The 19,674-nt window shown below is 51.4% G+C and overlaps 1 protein-coding gene across 5 annotated transcripts in view; it reads right to left on the bottom strand.

Moving 5' to 3' along the window:
- The window catches only part of SYNJ2 (synaptojanin 2), a 102,746-nt gene that overhangs the window by 10,800 nt on the left and 72,272 nt on the right, over positions 1–19,674 (bottom strand). For 3 of the 5 annotated variants that reach the window (XM_073894155.1, XM_073894156.1, XM_073894159.1), the window contains exons 12-23: positions 19,243–19,434; positions 17,224–17,305; positions 16,335–16,475; positions 14,437–14,629; positions 11,961–12,119; positions 10,233–10,389; positions 9,144–9,261; positions 5,337–5,555; positions 5,139–5,217; positions 4,215–4,383; positions 3,592–3,765; positions 1,106–1,240 (exon numbers count right to left, since the gene is read on the bottom strand). In XM_073894155.1, coding sequence (XP_073750256.1) covers positions 1,106–1,240; positions 3,592–3,765; positions 4,215–4,383; positions 5,139–5,217; positions 5,337–5,555; positions 9,144–9,261; positions 10,233–10,389; positions 11,961–12,119; positions 14,437–14,629; positions 16,335–16,475; positions 17,224–17,305; positions 19,243–19,434 — 1,818 coding nt within the window. The remainder of the gene's footprint in view (positions 1–1,105; positions 1,241–3,591; positions 3,766–4,214; positions 4,384–5,138; positions 5,218–5,336; positions 5,556–9,143; positions 9,262–10,232; positions 10,390–11,960; positions 12,120–14,436; positions 14,630–16,334; positions 16,476–17,223; positions 17,306–19,242; positions 19,435–19,674) is intronic. The other 2 variants (XM_073894157.1, XM_073894158.1) reach the window with 2 other exon arrangements.

Genomic DNA, 19,674 nt, shown 5'->3' with positions numbered 1-19,674 from the left:
GCATGCGCTTGCTCTCTCTCTAAAAATAAATAAATAAATCTTTAAAAAAAAAAAAGAACATTTGAAGACACAGACATTAGATGAAAGACAAAGGACCAAGCAGAATGGATACAGTTTTGTAAAAAAAATAAATAAATAACCGTGTGTTAAATAAATAACCGCGTGTTAAGTACAGATGTATATAATCAGAAAAAGGCTAGAAGTCTTGTGGTTAACAACTGTTACTTGTAGACAATCAAGTGCATTTTAAAATTTTATTTTTTTATACGTATCTATTTTTATAAATTTTCACAATACGATATAAATTTTACTATTTATTTAGTATTTTAATCTCTGAGTGTTCACTCAGAAAAGGAAAGACTATGCTTAAAAAGTCACGTGCTTCCAGCTTGCCATCGATTACTAATGTGACGTAAGCCAAGATGAACCTAATGGGAAAGTAAAGCCTGAGGGAAAATCTCTGTGTCTGACTGTCACACTTTTGGGGTGGGGGGGAAGAAGTAAACAGCAGAGGTAAAAGAGAAAGTGCTCAAAAGCCCGTCGCCAATGTCTTTTTAGGTCGTTAAGGGAAGCTTGAGGGGCCAAGGACTGCTCTGGAGGAGAGAGCAGGAGGAGGAGCGCCGTCCTCGGGGCCGGGCTGGGAAGGGCCCACCCTCAGGCGGCCGGACGCCAGGGGCAGCAGGTGTGGGCCCACAGAAGCCAGGACGCCTGCAGTGCCAGGTATCGGGGCTTCCTGGAGCCCTGGGAAACAGGGAGGGGGGAAGCAGGCATGGACAGAAGGCCACTTCTGCGGGGCTGTGGAGGAAGGTTCTAAAAGGTCTTTGCTTGGCGGCCCCCTCAAGTTTTCCATTCTCTACCATCTCCAACAGAAAGCCCCTTAATGCAAACCACGGCAACGGGAAGGCGAAGAGCTGTGTACAAGAATCACGTAGTTTGCTGTGAGAAACACAACCATCTCTGGGATCAACACAGAAAGGAGCCTGAGCAAGGGAAGGCGCTGGGGACCCAGCGAGGCAGCAGCGACTCAGAGGCAGGTGTTGAGTAGCAGGACATAGGGGGTTATTTCCAGCAGGCATGGTGGAAGCCGAAAGCAACAAAGTCTTACTTGGAGGGGGGGGTCTCTGCGGTGGGTGAGGTGGCCGAGGCCTAGTGGGAACCGACAGAGACCTGCTTGGAGAACGGTGCCGGAAATCTCCAACTGCTTCCGGCTCCCGCTTTCGCGCCACCAGCTCAGCATCATCTGGAGGACACAGTGGAACGCGAGGGAGGCGTGAGGCAGGGCCCGGACTCGGGTCTGCGCGGAACCCAACCGGCCGCAGGAGGGCCCCCCGCAGGGCAGGGGGCCCCTCTCCGCTGGCACAGGAGGGCGGGGGTGGGGCGCCCACTGCCTGCCTGGAACAGATGAACTGTGGACAAGGCTTCTAGTCCAGACATGGAAATTTTTCCAAGGGTAGGGGTGTCTCCTTCTGAAATAATGAAGGAGACTCACACAGAGTAGAGGAGACGCTTGAAGACCAGAGCCCCTCAGTGTGAATTCCTCACTCTAACACAGGACAGCTGTTTTGGAAGCTGAGAATATTCTCTGCCTCTGCCCACAGGGTAGCCTGCCATCCGGGGGCAAGCTCCTGGTATGGGGCATCCCTGCTCACCGTCACCCACTGCCAGCTACTTCACAGGTGATCGGCCTCCTGACTTGTCCTGCAAATACCTTCTAAAGCTCGGAGGGGCGTGAGGACGTGACTGCTTTGACTTTATTACATATACACTTATTACACATAAGTTCAGGGAAATTGCAGGTCTTCTCTCCCACACTACAACATAGCCCGATTTTTGGCTCAGACACTCCACCCCTCACATTTCCAACGGCTCAAACCCATGTATTTTTGAGGTTGGAGCTGGGAAGAGGCAGGGTTTCTCCTTCTAATGGGAATGCCTGAACCCCCATAGCATCGAGGACATGTCCTTCTTGACACCTGCCAGGTGGCAAGGTTGCCCACATAGCCCCATGCCACTCTACTAATTTTTCACTCCAAGAGGTCTTGGTGCACATATGTGCCCTCCCCTCGAGAGGCTTCCTGAATGATGGCCACTCCCGCAGAAAAGGATCGCCTGCTGTCTGAAGAGCGTGCCCCTTCAGCCACTTCTACTCAGGGCAGGAGCCCTCTGGATGTTCAGTGCACAGAACCACCTCGACTGGGCAGTGGTCCCCAAACCCAGTCATGCATCTCAGTCACCTGGGGAGCTTCATGAAATATCAGATTTTTCAGGGTCCCAGCTCACCCCTGCCAAACCCACATCTCCATGATGGGGATCAGCAACTGTACATCTGAGAGCTCCTGATGGCTCAATGCAGCCAGGCTACTAACCGCCTTTGGGACCAGGGCACAAAGAGGCTTGGGGGTGTGTGCACCTCTCCTGGCAAATTACCTTCCCTGGGAAGAGTCTCAATTCACTTTCACCCTGTTCTGTATTCGCAGGCGCAGCTCAAAGGGGCCTGACACATGCTAAGCTGCCGAACCTACCAGACAGAGCTTTCCTCCACTGGGGAAGGCACAGTGAGAGGCAGAGGGAATCCACTTGTGGCTGTGGGAGAGTCTGGGGCACGAACGACCCTAACTTCCAGCCCATGAAAGGCCAGCGGGCTTTAAAACTTATTCAAAAGGGCCATTATACCATATAACCTAGGGCTTTGCAGTTTAATCTGCGGGACTTTCAGTCCCTCTTTGCTTAAGTCTCAAATGATAGAATGATGCTAATGTATCATATTACTGTGTAATACCATGTTACAGGAATGTAACCAGACCCCAGCACTCAGGACGTAGATGCTGGATGGACCCAGAAGGTGTGCTAAGTGAGATACATTGGACATAGAAAGACAAGTATGATTTCACGTACATGTGGAACCTAAAAAACAAAACAAACAGCCAAAAAAAAAAAAAAACCCAAACCCAGAAACAGACTCATACATACAGAGGACTGGTTGTTGACTGCCCCCAGGGTGAGAGGGAGATAGGTAAAGGGGATTAAGAGATACAAACTTACAGTTTAAAATCAGTCACAGGGATGAAAAGTAGAGCATAGGGAATACAGTCAATAATACTGTTTCAACATTATACGGTGACACATGGTAACCACACGCACTGTGTAATGTACAGAATTACAGTTCACTAAGCTGTACACCCGAAACCAATATAACGTTGTATGTCAATTATATTTCAATAAAAAAATAATTGTGTCTCTTACGGGATTGAAACATACACTGTGGAGAAGAAAAACAGAATTACAAATGTAAAACCAATTCAGGGCTGTGGCCATTTAAACATACTGAGGAAGCAGGGATTACCACGGATCTGGTGTGCTATAGTGGTACCGGTGGTAAAAATAAATAAATAAAAAGCACAGAGAAAATCAGTGTGGTGGTAGCTGGATGTGGGCCCAGAGCCCGGTTTCCACCCACTTACTAGGACTTGTGGTTTCAGCTCTAGCGTGGGCTGTGAGCACTTAATTGGTAGCCTCATGCAATGCCCTGGTGCTGAGAGAAAGAGCAGATTCGATGCCAGAGGCTCTTTAGAAAAGGAAGGGCCAAGCTACCTTTGTAGGTCGAGTGCTGCTTCTTTTTAGTGAGCGTAGGTGACTTGCTGGCAGGCACCGCTGCTGTGGAGCTGGGGGCTTCGGAGAGGCTGTCCCCGCCCATCTCACCGTCTGAGACCACAGGCTGACTTAGCTCATCCACCAAATAGTCTTCGTCATCTTCGAGAATATCCCCTTGGGAAAGGAAATGTGTCAGCACACAATAAGGATAAATGGCATAGCCTTTGGGCAGTGGGTCTGTTTCACCATCAGGGCTTGCTGCTGGGCGTCGGGACACCTGTGGCCCAGCCTCTAGCAGCCTGGGGACACCCACGTGTCGACAGGTACAGGACGTAAATTCCATTTAGGCCTGAGACACGGACTGAGCCCACAGCCCAGACAGCCTCAAAAACACTGTTCTCACTGTCATTTCAGATGGCTCCAGGTCTTATTTACCGCTTCATGCATCACCCCTAGATGTGCACAGTGTCCAGCTGAGCACATGGAATATAGTGCTTGTGCTCCAAGGACCGTCTGTCACCTTAGGTGTGACAAGGGGTCTTGAAAATCTCATGCTGGTTGCTGGAACTTTTTGCCTGCTGGCCTTGCCACAATGACCAAGAGGTCCTTGCAAAGCTACTCACCCTCTGACTCATAATCCAGAGTTGTAAAGTCAAAGTTTTCCTCCAGCAAACAGGAATTGGCAGTGGGGGACATGGAGGCCATGCTATCCCGCTTTCGGATGATCTCCTCTTGCAAACCTTTCAGCCAGTCCTTGGTCTTTGGTCTGATCTTCACGGCTCTGCCTTTCACCTGTGAGGACAGAGTGGCCATCTGAGAAGAAGTACAGACCTCAGAACCACCCCCTTTGCTTTCAAAGGGCATCCGGCTCAAATTCCTGCATCAGGAGCAGGCCAATCTTCATGTTTTGCCAAGAAAAGTTGAGGGTCTAGACCTCAGGCAAGATCAGCAGAGCTCACGTTTGGCCCAAATAAAAGTTGAATTATCATCTCCAGCTTTTCATCCCATGTGAACGTAAAACCAGGATATTGTCAAAACGTGAACTCCTGCACACTGCATATTCCAAAGTACTCTGTCTAAAGAGAAGGACTGCAATGCTCTCCCATGTGCAGGTGTGAGCTGAGACAGACCCAGTGACTCAGGGGGATCTACCTTCTAACACTTGCTCTTCCGGGGCGCCTGGGTGGCTCAGTTGGTTGGGCGGCTGCCTTCGGCTCAGGTCATGTTCCTGGAGTCCCGGGATCGAGTCCCACATTGGGCTCCCTGCTCAGCAGGGAGTCTGCTTCTCCCTCTGACCCTCCCCCCTCTCATGTGCTCTCTCTCTCTCTCTCATTCTCTCTCTCAAATAAATCAAAAAAAAAATCTTTAACACTTGCTCTTCCCCCCAAATTCTGCAAGTGGCCAGGGCTGGACATTAGAGACTTCAACGAGGGGACCAGAAATAGACACCAGAAGGAAGGGTGCTAGTTTCTGCCCTCATGTGGTGCCCAAGAAGACTCTGGGGAGTAAGCAGCCCCCCGCTCCACGGGTGACTGAGCACGACTTACCTTCATACCGTCCACATCCAGGACGCTGAGAGCCGAGTGACTGTCTGCAAAAGTCACCAGCATCTGCCCTTGGTTGATCCTAGAATGAACGACATGGGCCAAGTCAATGCCAAGAACGACCCGGCAGCTCTCGTGGATTCTGGCCGGCCATGTACCCAACACGCACATGGGACCCGCACCAGCCGGGGCACTAATTACCTGACAAGAACGATGGTCCCGTAATTGCCCAGGGTCTGCATGAGTTCTGTGCGCACATCTTCAGGAAACTCGTTTTTCTCTTCTAAGGTCGGTGACTGAAGGTTGACCACGACGGTGGCATCCAGGGGGCCCTGGAAAGAAGACACTTCCCGAAACACCATCTCCCGAGCACCCACATCGACTTCTTGAACCTCCACCTCCACGATCGCCAGCACAGGTCTGCGTTAGACACGGAGGGAAGAAGGTGACAGGTGACGGGGCCGAGCAGGTCCCAATCCCCAGAGCTCCGCTGTCAAGAGCGAACATCGATGACCCACGGGTGTGGCCCCAGCCCAGCGCCGGCACCTGGCTGTGCTGTCCTAGGCTCTCAGAGTCTATCTTTGCCCAATCTTAGTCTTGTCTTGGCATTCTCACCTAAGGGTGATTTAGAAAAAACAGTGCCAGCCATTAGCAGAGATTTTTCTACGTGGTATTAGTCAGTACTGCCAAGGACGGAGAGAAGTGGGAATTCCCCCTTGGCTAGCGGTTCAAGCTTTTTGGAGGGCTATTTGGCAATTGCTGTTAAGAATCTCAAAAATGGGGAGCCTGGGTGGCTCAGATGGTTAGGCATCTGCCTTCGGCTTAGGATCAAGTCCTGCGTCGGGCTCCCTGCTCCTTGGGAGCCTGCTTCTCCCTCTGCCTCTCTCTCTCTCTCTGTCTTTCATGAATAAATAAATAAAATCTTTAAAAAAAAAAAGAATCTCAAAAATGTTCATCTCTTTTAACCTACTAATTTTAATTCTAGGACTCTGTTCTAAGAAAGTGACCAGAGATTCACATAAAGATTTGTACACAGGATGATTGTTACAGCACTGCTGATGGAAGGGGGAAGGGGAAACAGTCTATCTGTCCCATGACAGGGAAACAGGTTATGGTGCAGCCATATGATAATATTTTACACAATTAATAAGAATAATGTCAGAAGTCGAGTTGACATACCCAGGAAAACAGATCAGCAGGAAATAATGCAACTGTTTATTGCCATTGTGATATAGGGATGGGTTTACTCTCTTTACAAAAATTTAGGAAATCCTCTATTATGAAGATTATGTAATCTTCCTGAAGACTTTTATAATACAGCATTAAGTGGAAACAAAACAGAAGACAAAATAGTAGATGATATGGCAGTGACCTTTAAAACCAGGGAACACTGCAAAAATGAAGAGATGTGAGTGATAATCAGTATGCTCCTCCCACAAATTTGTATCGCCATTGTTAGATTTTGGGGGTTTTTTGGCATCTAGAAAAAAAAAGAAGACGGAGAAAAATCTGATGCAGGGATATGCACTAAGTGAGTGGCAGAAAACCTTCTGGGAGAAACTGCACATGCTTAAGAGAAGCCTCCTCGCTGAGGAAGGCAGCGGCAGGTGCAGATGCTCACGGGCAGCGCCCCCAGCAGCGCCCCCATAGCGAATGGGCTACGGATACGCAGGACGACTGCATGAATCTGCAGAGAATGAGGCTGGCGGGAAAAAGCCAGTCTCCCCCCCTCCCCCCCGCATTCTGATTCCATTTATGTAACATGCTTGGAATGACAAAATTATGGAAAGGGAGAAGAGGAGCAGCGGCGGACAGGGGTTAGGGAGCAGGGCTGTGAAAAGGCGCCGGGAGGCATCCCTCTGATGAAGGAGATGTTCTGTGTCTTGACAGTGACATGGCTGCTATCCTGGTGGTGACACTGTGCTACAGAGTGACAGGATCTCCTCACTGCGGGGCCCGGGAAAGAGTACTCGAGCTCTGTATTATTCTTTACAGTCGCATGCCAATCTAGAATTACCCCAACATAAAACGTTTAATTTAAAATATGAATGTAGTAAAGCAAAACAGTAAGTCTGCAAAATATACTCCTAATGTCCCTATACGCATACATGTATGTAAAAGGGTGTCTGCACACGAGCACATACACGCCGCACACAGGTTAACATTTTGGTGTAAAGTCTTCTAATGCACACGGAAAATGCAGACGACACCTAACAGACCACTGCAGACACTGTCTCAGAGGGTGGAACTACGGAGGGTTTGTTTGTGGACGTATGTCTCCCCTAACTGTCGATAACTGAAAGGCTCTGCTTTTGTAATCGGAAAAATCCACAAATGTCTAAGTCACACCTCAAACCAGTATGTCCAGATCTGCAGCTCCCAGCATCCCAGTTGAGCAAAGGCTACTCCGTCCTTCCGGCTGCTCAGGCCAAACTCTGGGGTCCTCCTCAAATCTGCTCCCCCCCAAGACCCCATCCAATCCCTCAGGCAATTCTGTGGGCTCCAATTTCAAAATCTATCAAGAACCCAACTGCTTCTCGCCATGGGGACCCGTGACCACCTGGTCCAAGGCTGGCACTACCCTTGCTTACTGCACTAGCTTCTTCCCTGGCCCCACTGGACTCCCTTTGGCTGATTCTGTCAACACCTCATCAGATAATGCCACTCTTCAGCCTGAGTCAAACCCAACATTCTTGTGGCCCACGGGGTTCCTCATGGCCTGCACTGCTTGCCTGGCTCCTATGACCTCCTCTACTCTTTCCACTCCACCTCGATTCTCTGGATCCCTGAAGGTTCGCCGCCTCGCCCTGGAATGCTCTCCCCCCGTCACCCCTATGGCTCACACTCTTCTTTCAGGTCTAGGGCTCCACGGTCATCATATCCAAAAGGCCTTCCTTAAACACTGGGTATAAAAGAGCACCAACCCTTTGAGTCTTGTCACTACTATTTTTCCTTTCACATTTGTTTACTGTCTGTCTGTCCTCATTAGACAATTCCATGAGAATATGGTCTTGTCTCTTTTGTTCACTGTGCCAGGGACAGGGCCTGCTATACAAGGCCCTTCGGTGAATAGAAGTTAAATGAATTGCTTCTAAAGACACTCGCTGACCTTGCAAACCAATACTTTGCTATAGAAAGTCCTATAACTGGAGATTTTCCAAGGTTCCTTTCTAGGTGTGGATTTGCCACAACAGGTTTCCTAAGAATTTAGAATATCTGAAGTTTTAGACCTACTGGCTGACCAGCTCTTGATCACCAACTCTCTCTCCTAATTTCTTTCCTTGTAGAAGTTGAAACTGACAGGCTAGTTTTGGTAGCAGCCATGGGAAGATCAAACCCTTCCTATTCACACCCTCAAATGCCATCCTCTGTCTCTTTAAAGATGTTCCATGAGACTAATCTCCCTCTGTGGCTGGTCCCAGCGCACACCGAGCTGACTGACCCTGCTGCTGTGTTCCATCCATAATGCAAGACACGTCAGGCCAAACCAACAGCTCAGAGCATTTAAGAACTCAGAATCCAATACTTAGAAACCATTTCGCATTTGTAATGATAAAATATTAGAAGAAAAATGTCACCAGTAGGTAAATGGGTAAATTCCATCGATATACTTAGTGGAATACTGAACAGCAATTAGAAGGGAATGAGCCAGGTCTGTTAATGCCGGCGTGATTGCATCTCAAAGACATTAAGTGACAAAAAAGCAAGTTGCACAATGACATCATTTATAGGAATTTAAATTGCAAAATACTACAGGCTGCATCTTTGCAATTTTCATAAATGAGGTCCTTTATGATCTGAGCAATTACAATACCAACACGGATTCATTCTTGGTGGTGGGGACACAGCTACTGGTCACACTATTCTTCGTTCTTTACCATATTTCACACGTGTGCACACACGCATCCCGGGGGGGACCACATGTCCGTTCTTTGTGGGGTTATGGGGATAAGCAGATGTCGCTTTCCACAGCCCAGGAGAACGTGCCCGAGGCGGCGAGGACCGTACCTGTGATCAGATGCTTGCAGTTCAGCTCGGCCGTAATACTGGAGGGCACCAGGAGACCAGGAATGTCTGACGGTGCTGTCAGCATCTACATAGTTGTCTAGAAGGTTGAGTTCTCCAGCTACTCACAGGGATTCCAATCAAGAGACCCACACACAACAGAAAACAGTATCAACATATGGGAATGCCGACTGAGGAAGCCTACACCAGGGATCTACGGCACAGACACACCTGCCTCAGACTCGTTTGCTCTAACCTGCCGGGCCGGAAACCCTGCCGAGCTGGCCTGGGGGGGTCTAGGGTAGATCATCTATGGAGATGACCCAGTGCTGCCTACTTCCTCCCCAGTGGACAAGCTGAGTGGGAATGCAGACGTAGCTGTTGGGGTTCCCGTCCCAGGGCCCACAGGAACACAGGAAGTCTGCAGCCCCCTATGCAGGCAAAGCCGCGGCTAAGGACATCACGGTGCGCCTGCCTCTTGGTGCCCCGGGGGATGTCCACAGATGTCCAAAGACTGAGCTGAACGACGGGATTCCCTGCTTTGAAATCTCTGCGTCCACCTCGCCAGAAAAGCAGAGCCGTTTTACCTCTAGGTGCTCTAAATCGACCGCCCTTTCTAGTTGGCCATCACTAACAATTCAAAACGTACTTGACAATGAATTGAGAAAAAACTCTTCTTTCCTGCGTCTGGCTCACGTTCGATGTGGAATTGGAGCTTTAAGCAGGTCAGCGCTTGGTTGAATGAAATGCGCCTGATCAAGTGCACGTGTGTGAGAGGGTGAGTCACCGGGGAGGGAGAGCCGCGGCTTCTCTCCTTGCTGTCCACCCAGAATGGAAGGCAGATGGCGTGGTGTATGTGGGGGGGAGACAGCCGTGATGCGGGGGCAGGGCGAGCCGGGGGGCTCCCCAAAGCACAAATTCCAAAGCTTAGGGGCTACCAACTGGAATGACTTTCCTGTAGTTTGGGGTTATCAAAAAAGATGTTATTTATGTAGCAAAGGGCGCTGTGCTGAATAAACGTGACTGACTTGACTTCTACGCTACTGATCGTTCACCCTCCGCCAGCTCTGAGTGCGCACACATCTCTCGCACCTGTCCTGTCAAAAGAGTGCCTCTTCCTCCACCACAGGACCCTGTCTGTCCAGGCAGGGGTGCGGCATTTGTCACTTGTGTCGTAGGCGGCCGAGCCAACGTCATATTTGTAGGTAGGTCCAAAATTAATGGCGCCTTCATGAAAGTCTTTAAAAATCTATTGGGAGAAAAGACCAAGACCACCTTAGCTCTCCTAGATTCTGTACATCGTACGCAAAAACAAAAAACAGAAAAGCACATTCCAGAGTGCTCTGTTCCTAAAAAGACACAGAATCTACATCACAGTTGTAAGTATGTTTAAAACTGAACACGTGTGTGCTATTTTGTTAGCAACAGAGTGATGATTATTCATTCCACTGACTTACACACCACCCCAGGATCTCCCACCCACCTCGGGTATCCAATGTATCACCTCGCGGCGAGGATCCCAGGTGCCCACCCGTTCAGCACCAGACCTGGTGAAACGCCAGACCGTACCTAACAAGGCCTTGGTTGATATCTGCTAACTAAATGAGTTGGGTAAATAGAAGCACAGAACTGAAACTAAATTCTGTTTCTGTTTAGCTCTGGATCCAGCCCCAGGGCCGTGAGAAGACCCTGGAACAGACCTCACTACTTCTCTCCGTGCATCTGTGGAAGGGTGTGGACAATACTGGTAGGAGGAAGGAAGAAAAACCTGTTCTAGAGAGGAAAGGTGTGGTTACATTTTCATCTGGCCACCCTTTGGCAATCCGGGGCAGGGCTGAGCGGGAAGTGAACAGAAAACCTCGAGGATGTCTGAATCTCGCTGTAGGAACAGACCTTACCTCCCCCAGCTCCGCACACTGGACCAGCTGTATTATTTTCAAAAGGTAAATGGAGCGGGGCCATGCTTCTGTCATCTGAGCCCCACCTGCTACAAAGCTAAGAGGCACCAAAACGAGCAGACGGTATAAGCTGGAGAAGATACACTTTGGGTCATCTGGAAGCTGGCCAGGGTGCCCTTGAAGAACTGAGGACAGATCCCATACTTGAATCTTTCCTATCACGTCATAGCCTAAGGAGTCACTAAAAAACTGCATATGGGGGGGCACCTGGGTGGCTCAGTCAGTTGAGCATCTGCCTCTTGATTTTGGCTCAGGTCGTGATCTTGGGGTCATGAGATTGAGCCCTGTATCAGGCTCCACGCTCAGTGGGAAGTCTGCTTGAGATTTTCTCCCTCTCCCTCTGCCCCTCCTCCCACTCATGCTGTCTCTCTAAAATAAATCAATAAATCTTTTAAAAAAATTGCACATGCGTCATGTAGGGGGTAAACATGAACCACCGGTGGTTTGACAGTTGTGGACTGCATCTGTGTGACGGCTCTGTGTACTGACTGTGTGATCTTGGACTCATTTGACCCGGGCCTCAGTTTTCTTGTCTATAAAATGGGTATAATACCTAATGTGTAGGACGGTCTGGAGGATTATCCACAGCAGTTGGTATATAAAGTATATCAAATATTGTTCTAATGTGTGTGTGCTCACCACTGAGAAACAGAGATCTCCCGAAAACAGAGCACTTGGAGTGTAACTCGGTGGCTGAGGACATATAAGTACGGCGGACCCTACAGGGCTGGCCCGCGAGTACCTGGTGGGGTGGTCAGCATTCAGCAGCCTCACACAGCGCTGCACTCAATGGGGACGCGCGGCCCTTCCAAGCAGCTCCGACTCCAGCAGAGTGTGCTGCTGACTTAAGAGCCCAACTTACTTTCCCACTTGATTTCTGTAGCTGCAGCTGATCAAATTCCAGAAGTTTCTTCCAGTCTTGGCGTTTGACAAAATAGAAGACTTCCTCATAAGTGAGATCGATGCGGTAGTTGAAATCGCCGCACCAAAACACGTAATCGTGGGAAAAAATATGCCTTCCCTGTTAAAGAAAATCACAGTCATTTCGGCCCATTTGCAGAGGAGGTGGAGTGGGAGGGGGACTCACCGTGCGGACGATACCGATGTGTGTTTTTTCTTAAAATGTTACTTAACGGAAGACTTCCCAGGGAGCATCTCATCGTTCCTTAATCCCATACACCTACTGAGGAGCATTTACGTGGCTTTCTTCATTTTATTTTATTTTAAAGATTTTATTTATTTATTTGACGGAAAGAGAGAGACACAGCGAGAGAGGGAGCACAAGCAGGGGGAGCGGGAGAGGGAGAAGCAGTCTCCCCGCCGAGCAGGGAGCCCGACGCGGGGCTCGATCCCAGGACCCCGGGATCACGACCTGAGCCGAAGGCAGACGCTTAACCGACGGAGCCACCCAGGCGCCCCTTCCTTCATTTTAAATGATGGTGTTTTTGAGTGGTTTGGAGAAAGTTCATCTCTAACTGGGAAGCATGGCTTCCCATCTTCACTGCACCCGCCCCAGCTCCGAGATCGGGCCGTGCTGCTTTCATTACGTCTACATCCAAAGACGAGTTGCCCAAACATTGTGCTATGAGATCAGGCTTAAGAACATAAAAATGCTCGAAATGGGCAACTTTGTAAAGTGTCGTGGATTTTATCCATTTCCATCCTGTGACCCTCTGTCCCCTTCTTTTCTCCCCCGCCCTGTCTAGCCCACCCTGCGCCCGTGGTCCCCCAGCGCAGCCCTGGAGAGCACGGGATCCTCACCCCTCCTTGCCTGCCACGAATCACATGCCAATGACAGCAGCCACAACCCCCCCCCCCCCCCCCGTCTACCTGTGCTGGGCTCTGTCCTGGGGTTTCATCACTAATGCGTAACAAAGGCAACTTTGGACTCAGATCTGCCTAATTCCAAAGTCTGTTTCTACTATCCTCCTGTGGCATTTCCACTCCCTGCAACCCACGGCAGTAATCTGGACAGAAGATTAACATGATCACAACCAAATCAATGAGTGTGTAGAGCCCTGCTGCCCAAGAGAATGTTCTACAGTGATGTAAATGTTCTCCATCCACACTTTCCAAAACAGGAGCCACCAGCCACAAGCAGCCACTGCGTGGCCGCCAAGACACATGGCCAGTGTAACCAAGGAACTTTTTATTTCATTTAATTTTAATGAATTTAAACTTAAATATCTGCTTGTGGCTTGTCTACTGGGCAGCACAGGTATAGAGTATTAACTTATAGGTATCCTCGATATTTCTGTTGTTGAAAAAAAAAGCTCCATTATAAGCCCTTTGAATAGTTTCAATGTGTCCAAAGTTTACTATTTCAAAATAGCACTCTTAAGTGAGAAGAGAGGGACTTTTTTTTTTTTAACTAAATGGACACACAAAGAAAACATGCACCATGTCCTCTGTAGTCCCAGAAGACTTCACGTTGTAAATTTCCCAACCCTGTCTGTTTCTTCTTTAATCCAAGAAATAGAAACTACAGCAGAGATTACAGCATTTATTAGTGAAAATGAAAGAGTTTTCGCCTGGAGTACTTGTGCAGCCCCGTACACAGGATGTCAGGTTTATGGGATCTATCTGGGCTCACACGGAGGAGCTCCATGACCCTGCCAGCTGTGTCACAGACACAGGCAGGACATGGGACGGAAAGAGTTGGCCTCCCCTCACTGCAGGGAGACGGGGGTCTGCACCAGGCTGAAGGTGTGCAGGCAATCATCTCTGCACAGGAAGGGGAACATCTGAACGTGAGTCTGGAAAGGCCCTCCGCGGGCTTTGGGGTGGAAACCCCTGACACCACTAGAGGGCAGCATGGTGCACGCTATCAGCAACCGGGGAGACCAGGTGGGAGGATCTAGGGCTCCTCCAACATGAATACACAGATTGCAAAAAAAAAAAAAACAAAAACAGGCCTTCTTATCTGAGCTGCAACAGAAGGTAGGTCTGAAGACCATGAATCTTAAGAAAACCAAGTCTCGTACTGTTTGGATTCAGATGTTCTTCACCAACTTGGACAAAGCATGGACAGTGAATGAGAAAATCAGAAAACGCACACAAATGCAAAGAAAATGTAGGGTGCATAAGGACATTCAGGAAATGTGTAACAGAGACAGGGCACAGAACACTCCAGGGACATCCCCTGGACTTAGCTCTACTGTCCCAGCCCAAGTCACTTCCCCTCCCGGGGGCAGGGACCCTCCGGAGTCACACCCCCGATGCCTGGCCTCTCTCAGCAACTCAGAAAACCACGCACGGGGCCGCACTGAGCAGGGAGCTAGCACGCACGCCCCGGTCACATTCCAGGCCACCAAACACCCGTGCCACGGTGCTCTCACCATCGGGAAACTCAGCTTCTGGGTGATCTCCCTGTAGTCTTCGTTCCTCTCCTTCACCTGGGACTGCCCGGCCGTCAGGTGGCTGCACACGAAGCAGAAGCTGGTGCTGTGGAACTGAAAGCGGATGCCCACGGCCCCTTTGTTCCCTGCCTTTCCCCCCATGCCAGTCTTCACCGTGTCCATGGCCACGTCCCTGCAACACAGAAGGTGCACATGCGGTGGCTCCTTAGCAGCTAGGACGGAGAAGCGCGAACCAGCTTTGCGGCGGCCAAGAGCTGGGCTGTTCAATCACCTCTTGGGCAGCCAGGCCACCCGGTGACTGCCCCGGCCGTCACTCCTGACCTCTCTCCTCTCCCTGTGGTGGGGCCCGGAGGACCGTCTCCACTGCCCCAACTTTCAAGTGCCCTGAGCTCACAAAGGCACCCGGGAAGCTTTCACCTCCATCCCGACTTTCCGCTCCCGAGTTCTCGTCCTCCTTGTTGCCCATGACACAGCTCACCCTGCCCCACCCCTCACTTTCCTACAAAGCGCAGGAGGTGCCATCAGGTAACCAACAAGTGTCAAGAAGCAGGAATCGTCCAGTTATTTGTGCAGGGATTTGTAGGCTTTTTCCACGCAGACACCTGCTCCCTGGGACTGTCAGCGGGCAGACAAGGTGAGGGGATAACTGGCTTTCACCCACGCACTTTGGACACCGCCCAACTGCCAGAACAAACACTTGAGGCGGACACGGACTTAAAAATTTTCCCAAAGTCAAAGGAGAGGACGATGAGCATGGGGCATAGTCATGCTCTCCCCGCACTGCCCCCAGCATGCCTCTGTTCCTCTAAATATTCAGAGGTGTTCAACCGGGAGGGGGAAAAGTTCAGCCTGGCATAGGCAGTGACTTCAGCCTGGCATGGGCGGAAATTCTATGGATATGAGTGAGACCAGGTAGCAGTGGGAAGCTATGAGTCATTGAAGGAAAAGGTGAGTTCTTCCCAAACCTTAAACACACACGCACGCAGACACACGCACACACATACATGCATGCACACACACGCACACGCACGCGGACACACGCACGCAGACACACATATGCATGCACACACGCACATGCACACATGCATGCACACACGCATGCACACACGCATGCATGCACACACGCACACACATGCACGCGCACACACATGCACGCGGACACACGCACACACATACATGCATGCACACACACGCACATGCACGCGGACACACGCACGGACACACATATGCATGCACACATGCACGCACACACACGCATGCACACACGCATGCATGCACACACGCACACACATGCGCGCGCACACATGCACGCGGACACACACACGCACACACGCACACACATGCATGCACACACGCACACGCACGCGCACACGCACGCACACAGTCTTTCCTATGAGGACACCCATTTGCTGAGTGTTCCCTATCTGACACACACAAAGCGGTCACTTTAGGGGCATTACAATGGGGTAACAGCAGTAGAGGCTTTCTGCCCACACATCTTATTTAGAACTCTTTTAAAAAGAGACAAAAGAATTGGCGTTTCCCGATGAGTTACTCAGCTCTTGGTCAGAGGTTTCCCGTCTAAAACTTCAATAAGGAATCCCTTTCCTTGCACAAAACCGAGCTTGGGAGGACAACAATCACTCCTTCTGAAAGAGTTCAGCTTCCTGGCCTGCAAGGTTCCCACTGTGGCTTTTTAATCGTCAGACAATATTCTATTCAGCCTGCTTTGTCCTTGGGGGGTTGCTACATTTATCTAGAATAATGGCAAGTCCTGATTCCTGTTGCAGGAGGGGAGGAGGAAGAGGAAGTCTGAACAAAACACCAAGACAAACGACCCCACGCCCCCCAGATGTTCATAAACGAAATGTTCTTACCTGATGAATGGGACATGGTATGGACGTACAAAGATATACAGACAGACGCCCACCAGCTGTGCCGAAGTCAACAGAATGTACCTATGAGAGCGTGAGATGGCTTTCTGGAGCTGCTCACCCCACATCTTCCTGTTGGTGGTACTGGTAAAGACGAGAATCAAATGACACTTTACAGTCTGCTGGACATGGGCTCTCCCACTGACAAGCTCCTTCCGCCCTTATTCCCTTTATAGAACTAGTGTCACACTGTCCCCACTCCCATGTTAGTGCCATGCCTTCACTCCTGCACTGGACTACCCGTGTATTTCTGGTTGTGTCGTACACATCATCGCACACACCTCACCCGACCCCTGCCACCTAAAACCCGACACAGCACCTTGCTCATAAGAGCTGCAGAGATCAGGTTTTACTACTTGTTCAGAAAGTTCCTTGAAATTAAACTAGGAAAGAAAAGGTCCAGTTGACCCCAAACAAAACATTAATTCAGTGGTTTTCTTTGTATCTGTAGAGAGAAGAGAAGCACCTTCCCCAGTAGAGGTGAATCAGCACCCTCCCAGGCCGGCCCTCAGCCCCCACTCTGTGGCATGTGCACACGCCAGCTCACAGCATGACTCAGCCTCCACACATGTCCAAGAATATATAGTAGTAACCCGCCCTTCCTTCTATTTCCTTAATTTGCAAAGAAGGGGGAACCAGAGGTGCACATCTGTGTGGGGGGGAGGGGAAGGGAGGAGTGCAATCGGGAGTACCTACACCCCGAGGGTCACAGGGCAGTGGGTGCAGCAGCAGGATGGACCCAGTGTCCTGCTCCTGGCCAGGCGCCTGGCTCAGGAAAACCTTGGGTGAGTTTCAGGGTGCAATCCTGCACCCCTCGTGCCCGGATGCTCACCTGGCATTGACGATATTCCCTGCACTCAGCTCCACCATCTCTTCAAACCCCACGGCAAATATGTCAGCTGGGCTGTCCTCATCTAGGGGGAAAGGCGGGAGTTGAGGGAAATCAGACAGCACAAGGTCTGCGTTTGTGGACGTGTGGGGTGCCACGCGTGCTCCGTTTGAGCCCAGGTGTGCCACTGCTCGGGTGCACTCGTCCAGATGACTCAGTGAAGCTCCACACTGATCCCCACCTTCCCTCACCTCCCCCGGTGCCCATGGCCTCTCCCGGTCTCCATCCTGCGACACGTTAGTGACCTCTCCACGGCCCTGTTCCCTTGTCTGCAGAAGGGGCGATAACCGCCACCTCATGAGGGCGACGGGAAGCATCCACACCCGCCCCACCTGGCAGGTAGTAAGGGCACGGCCCTGTGGGTTCCTCTTCCTCCCCAACATATCACGTGCATCCCCAGCATCCGCATCAGACCCAAAGGCACGTCTCACGCTAGCCAACTCCGTGCTTTGCCCAGTGCAGGCCCAGCCTTGCCCGGCTCATGACAGACTGATGTGGTCCTGTCCCAGGGGCTGCCATCCTGGTGACCGGAGGGGAAACCCTGCCCAGCTCGGGGACCGCAGAGGTCTCCTACAGAAAGGTATTTTATGGGGAACACAGCAGGGTGAGGTGGTGCTCATCCATCCTCTCTGTGGCCCCTTTAAGGAAGCAGAGGGGTTAATATGGCCCCTGCAGCCACTGGCCGCATCTCTCCAGGGCGCCCCCCAACCCCTTCTGCCACTCAGCCCCTGAGCCCTCAGGCCAGGCTGCGGTTCCCAGCGCTGCAGAAAGGGAGGCCCCGCCCTCCCTGACTCCACTGGGGGAGGCCAGGCCGTCCACTTCCTTTCCTGTTGGCCTCACAGGGCAACCTGGAACCACAAGCTTAAGCGGCTTGGAGTTTTTCTTTGTTTAAGGAAAAAAATACCCATCTGTCTGCTCTGCTGGCAAGAGTCCCCACAACCCCTCCCCGCTCCCGAACCCGGTGAGTTTCTAGTGGGGGCACTGCTGAGCCCGCCATCCCAATAAAATCCCCTGCAAAGGAAGAGCCGGCTTGCTGTCACCACGCACTCATCCCTGCAGGCACATGAAGAGCCATTTTTCCAAGAAGGGGGAAGGAAGCTCCCTCAGCTGGGGCTGCTCTCATGTTCTCGGCACGTACAGGGCCTGCCCCGGACGGGGGGGGGGGGGCACTGTGAATGGTCACCACCGACCCAAGAATCCCAGGAACCCCAGCCTGTGGACTCAAGCCAGCTTGGGCCTCACAGCAGCAAGGGTGGCTGCAGACTGCCCGTGACAGTGAGGGACGGGCTCTGGGCATGGCTTGGGGCGGCTGCTGAGAACGCGCGGCTCCTGCCCAACCCCCGGCAGAGAATGGAGGCCGGCTCTCTTGCAGAATCCGAGGCAGCTGGGAAAAGCCAGCCCCACGATAACGCTGACAGCAGAAAATCATTTATGCTTCAAATCCTGCACCGTGAGGCCCTTTCTGCATTACCTTGCATGATGTAAGACAAAGGTGAAGTGCCAAACTTAAGAATTATTTTGTTCTTAAAAGGCACGCAATTCTTTTGTGATGACTTAATGTGAATGTGCAGACAGAGGCATTTGGGGAGAAGGCGGGGGCAGATGCTCCGGGTCAGCAGCAACATGAAATGTGTGTGTGCCTGGCTCCAGCCCGGTTTCCTACAGTAACGTGGCTCAAGGGGCCATGTCCTCCTCTCGATGACAAAGACGGCTCTGGTGAGCAAAACCGCAAACCGAGAAACCTCCGTCCAGGAAAAGAGAGACCCCCCCCACTCCGACGATGCTTCCACACATTTGTCAAGTAATTGTCCAGATGTGCTCTGGACACCCGCACCACAGCCCTTTCTAAACCTGAGGTGTGAGAACACCAAATACCAAATCGCAGGAGTCCCGGGCTGCGGAAGAGGTGAAACCCAGGGCTCCCCGGAATCTGCATGTGGCGGTCAAGGCAGCGGCGCTCACCCTGGGGTCCCGCGAGGCCGGCGCGCTTCGGGGAGTCGAGCAGCCAGTCGGCCAGCTCGGCCGTGCCAAGGAGGTTGCTCCTGAACTGCTTGCCTCCGTTCACGTTCCAGGTCCCCGTGGCGATGCGGATCCGCTTGAAATGCGTGAATTCCGACTGGCGCTCTGCCATGGCTCTCAGGATCCTGGGCGTCACTGCGAGGAGGCAGGAGAGGGCGCGTGTGTCTGCACTGCCCAAGCACGCGCCTCCTCCCAAAACATGCAGGGGGCTCCCTGTCGGAGAGGGGGCTGCAGATCCTACACACTGGGGCCAGGTATGCTCCTCGAGAAGGTGGGAAGAGGCTAAAGCCCGGGGCACCTGGGGGGCTCCGTCGGTTGGGCGAATGCCTTCAGCTCAGGTCGTGATCCCGGGGTCCTGGGATCGAGCCCCGCATC

Source organism: Callorhinus ursinus, unplaced genomic scaffold (assembly GCF_003265705.2).
Source record: "Callorhinus ursinus isolate GAN/ISIS: 27379988/994484 unplaced genomic scaffold, GSC_fseal_2.0 scaffold6, whole genome shotgun sequence".
In the NCBI taxonomy this organism is placed as follows: Eukaryota; Metazoa; Chordata; class Mammalia; order Carnivora; family Otariidae; genus Callorhinus; species Callorhinus ursinus.
The sequence above is the reverse complement of the archived record's forward strand: the minus strand, read 5'-3'. Positions and strand labels throughout refer to the sequence as shown.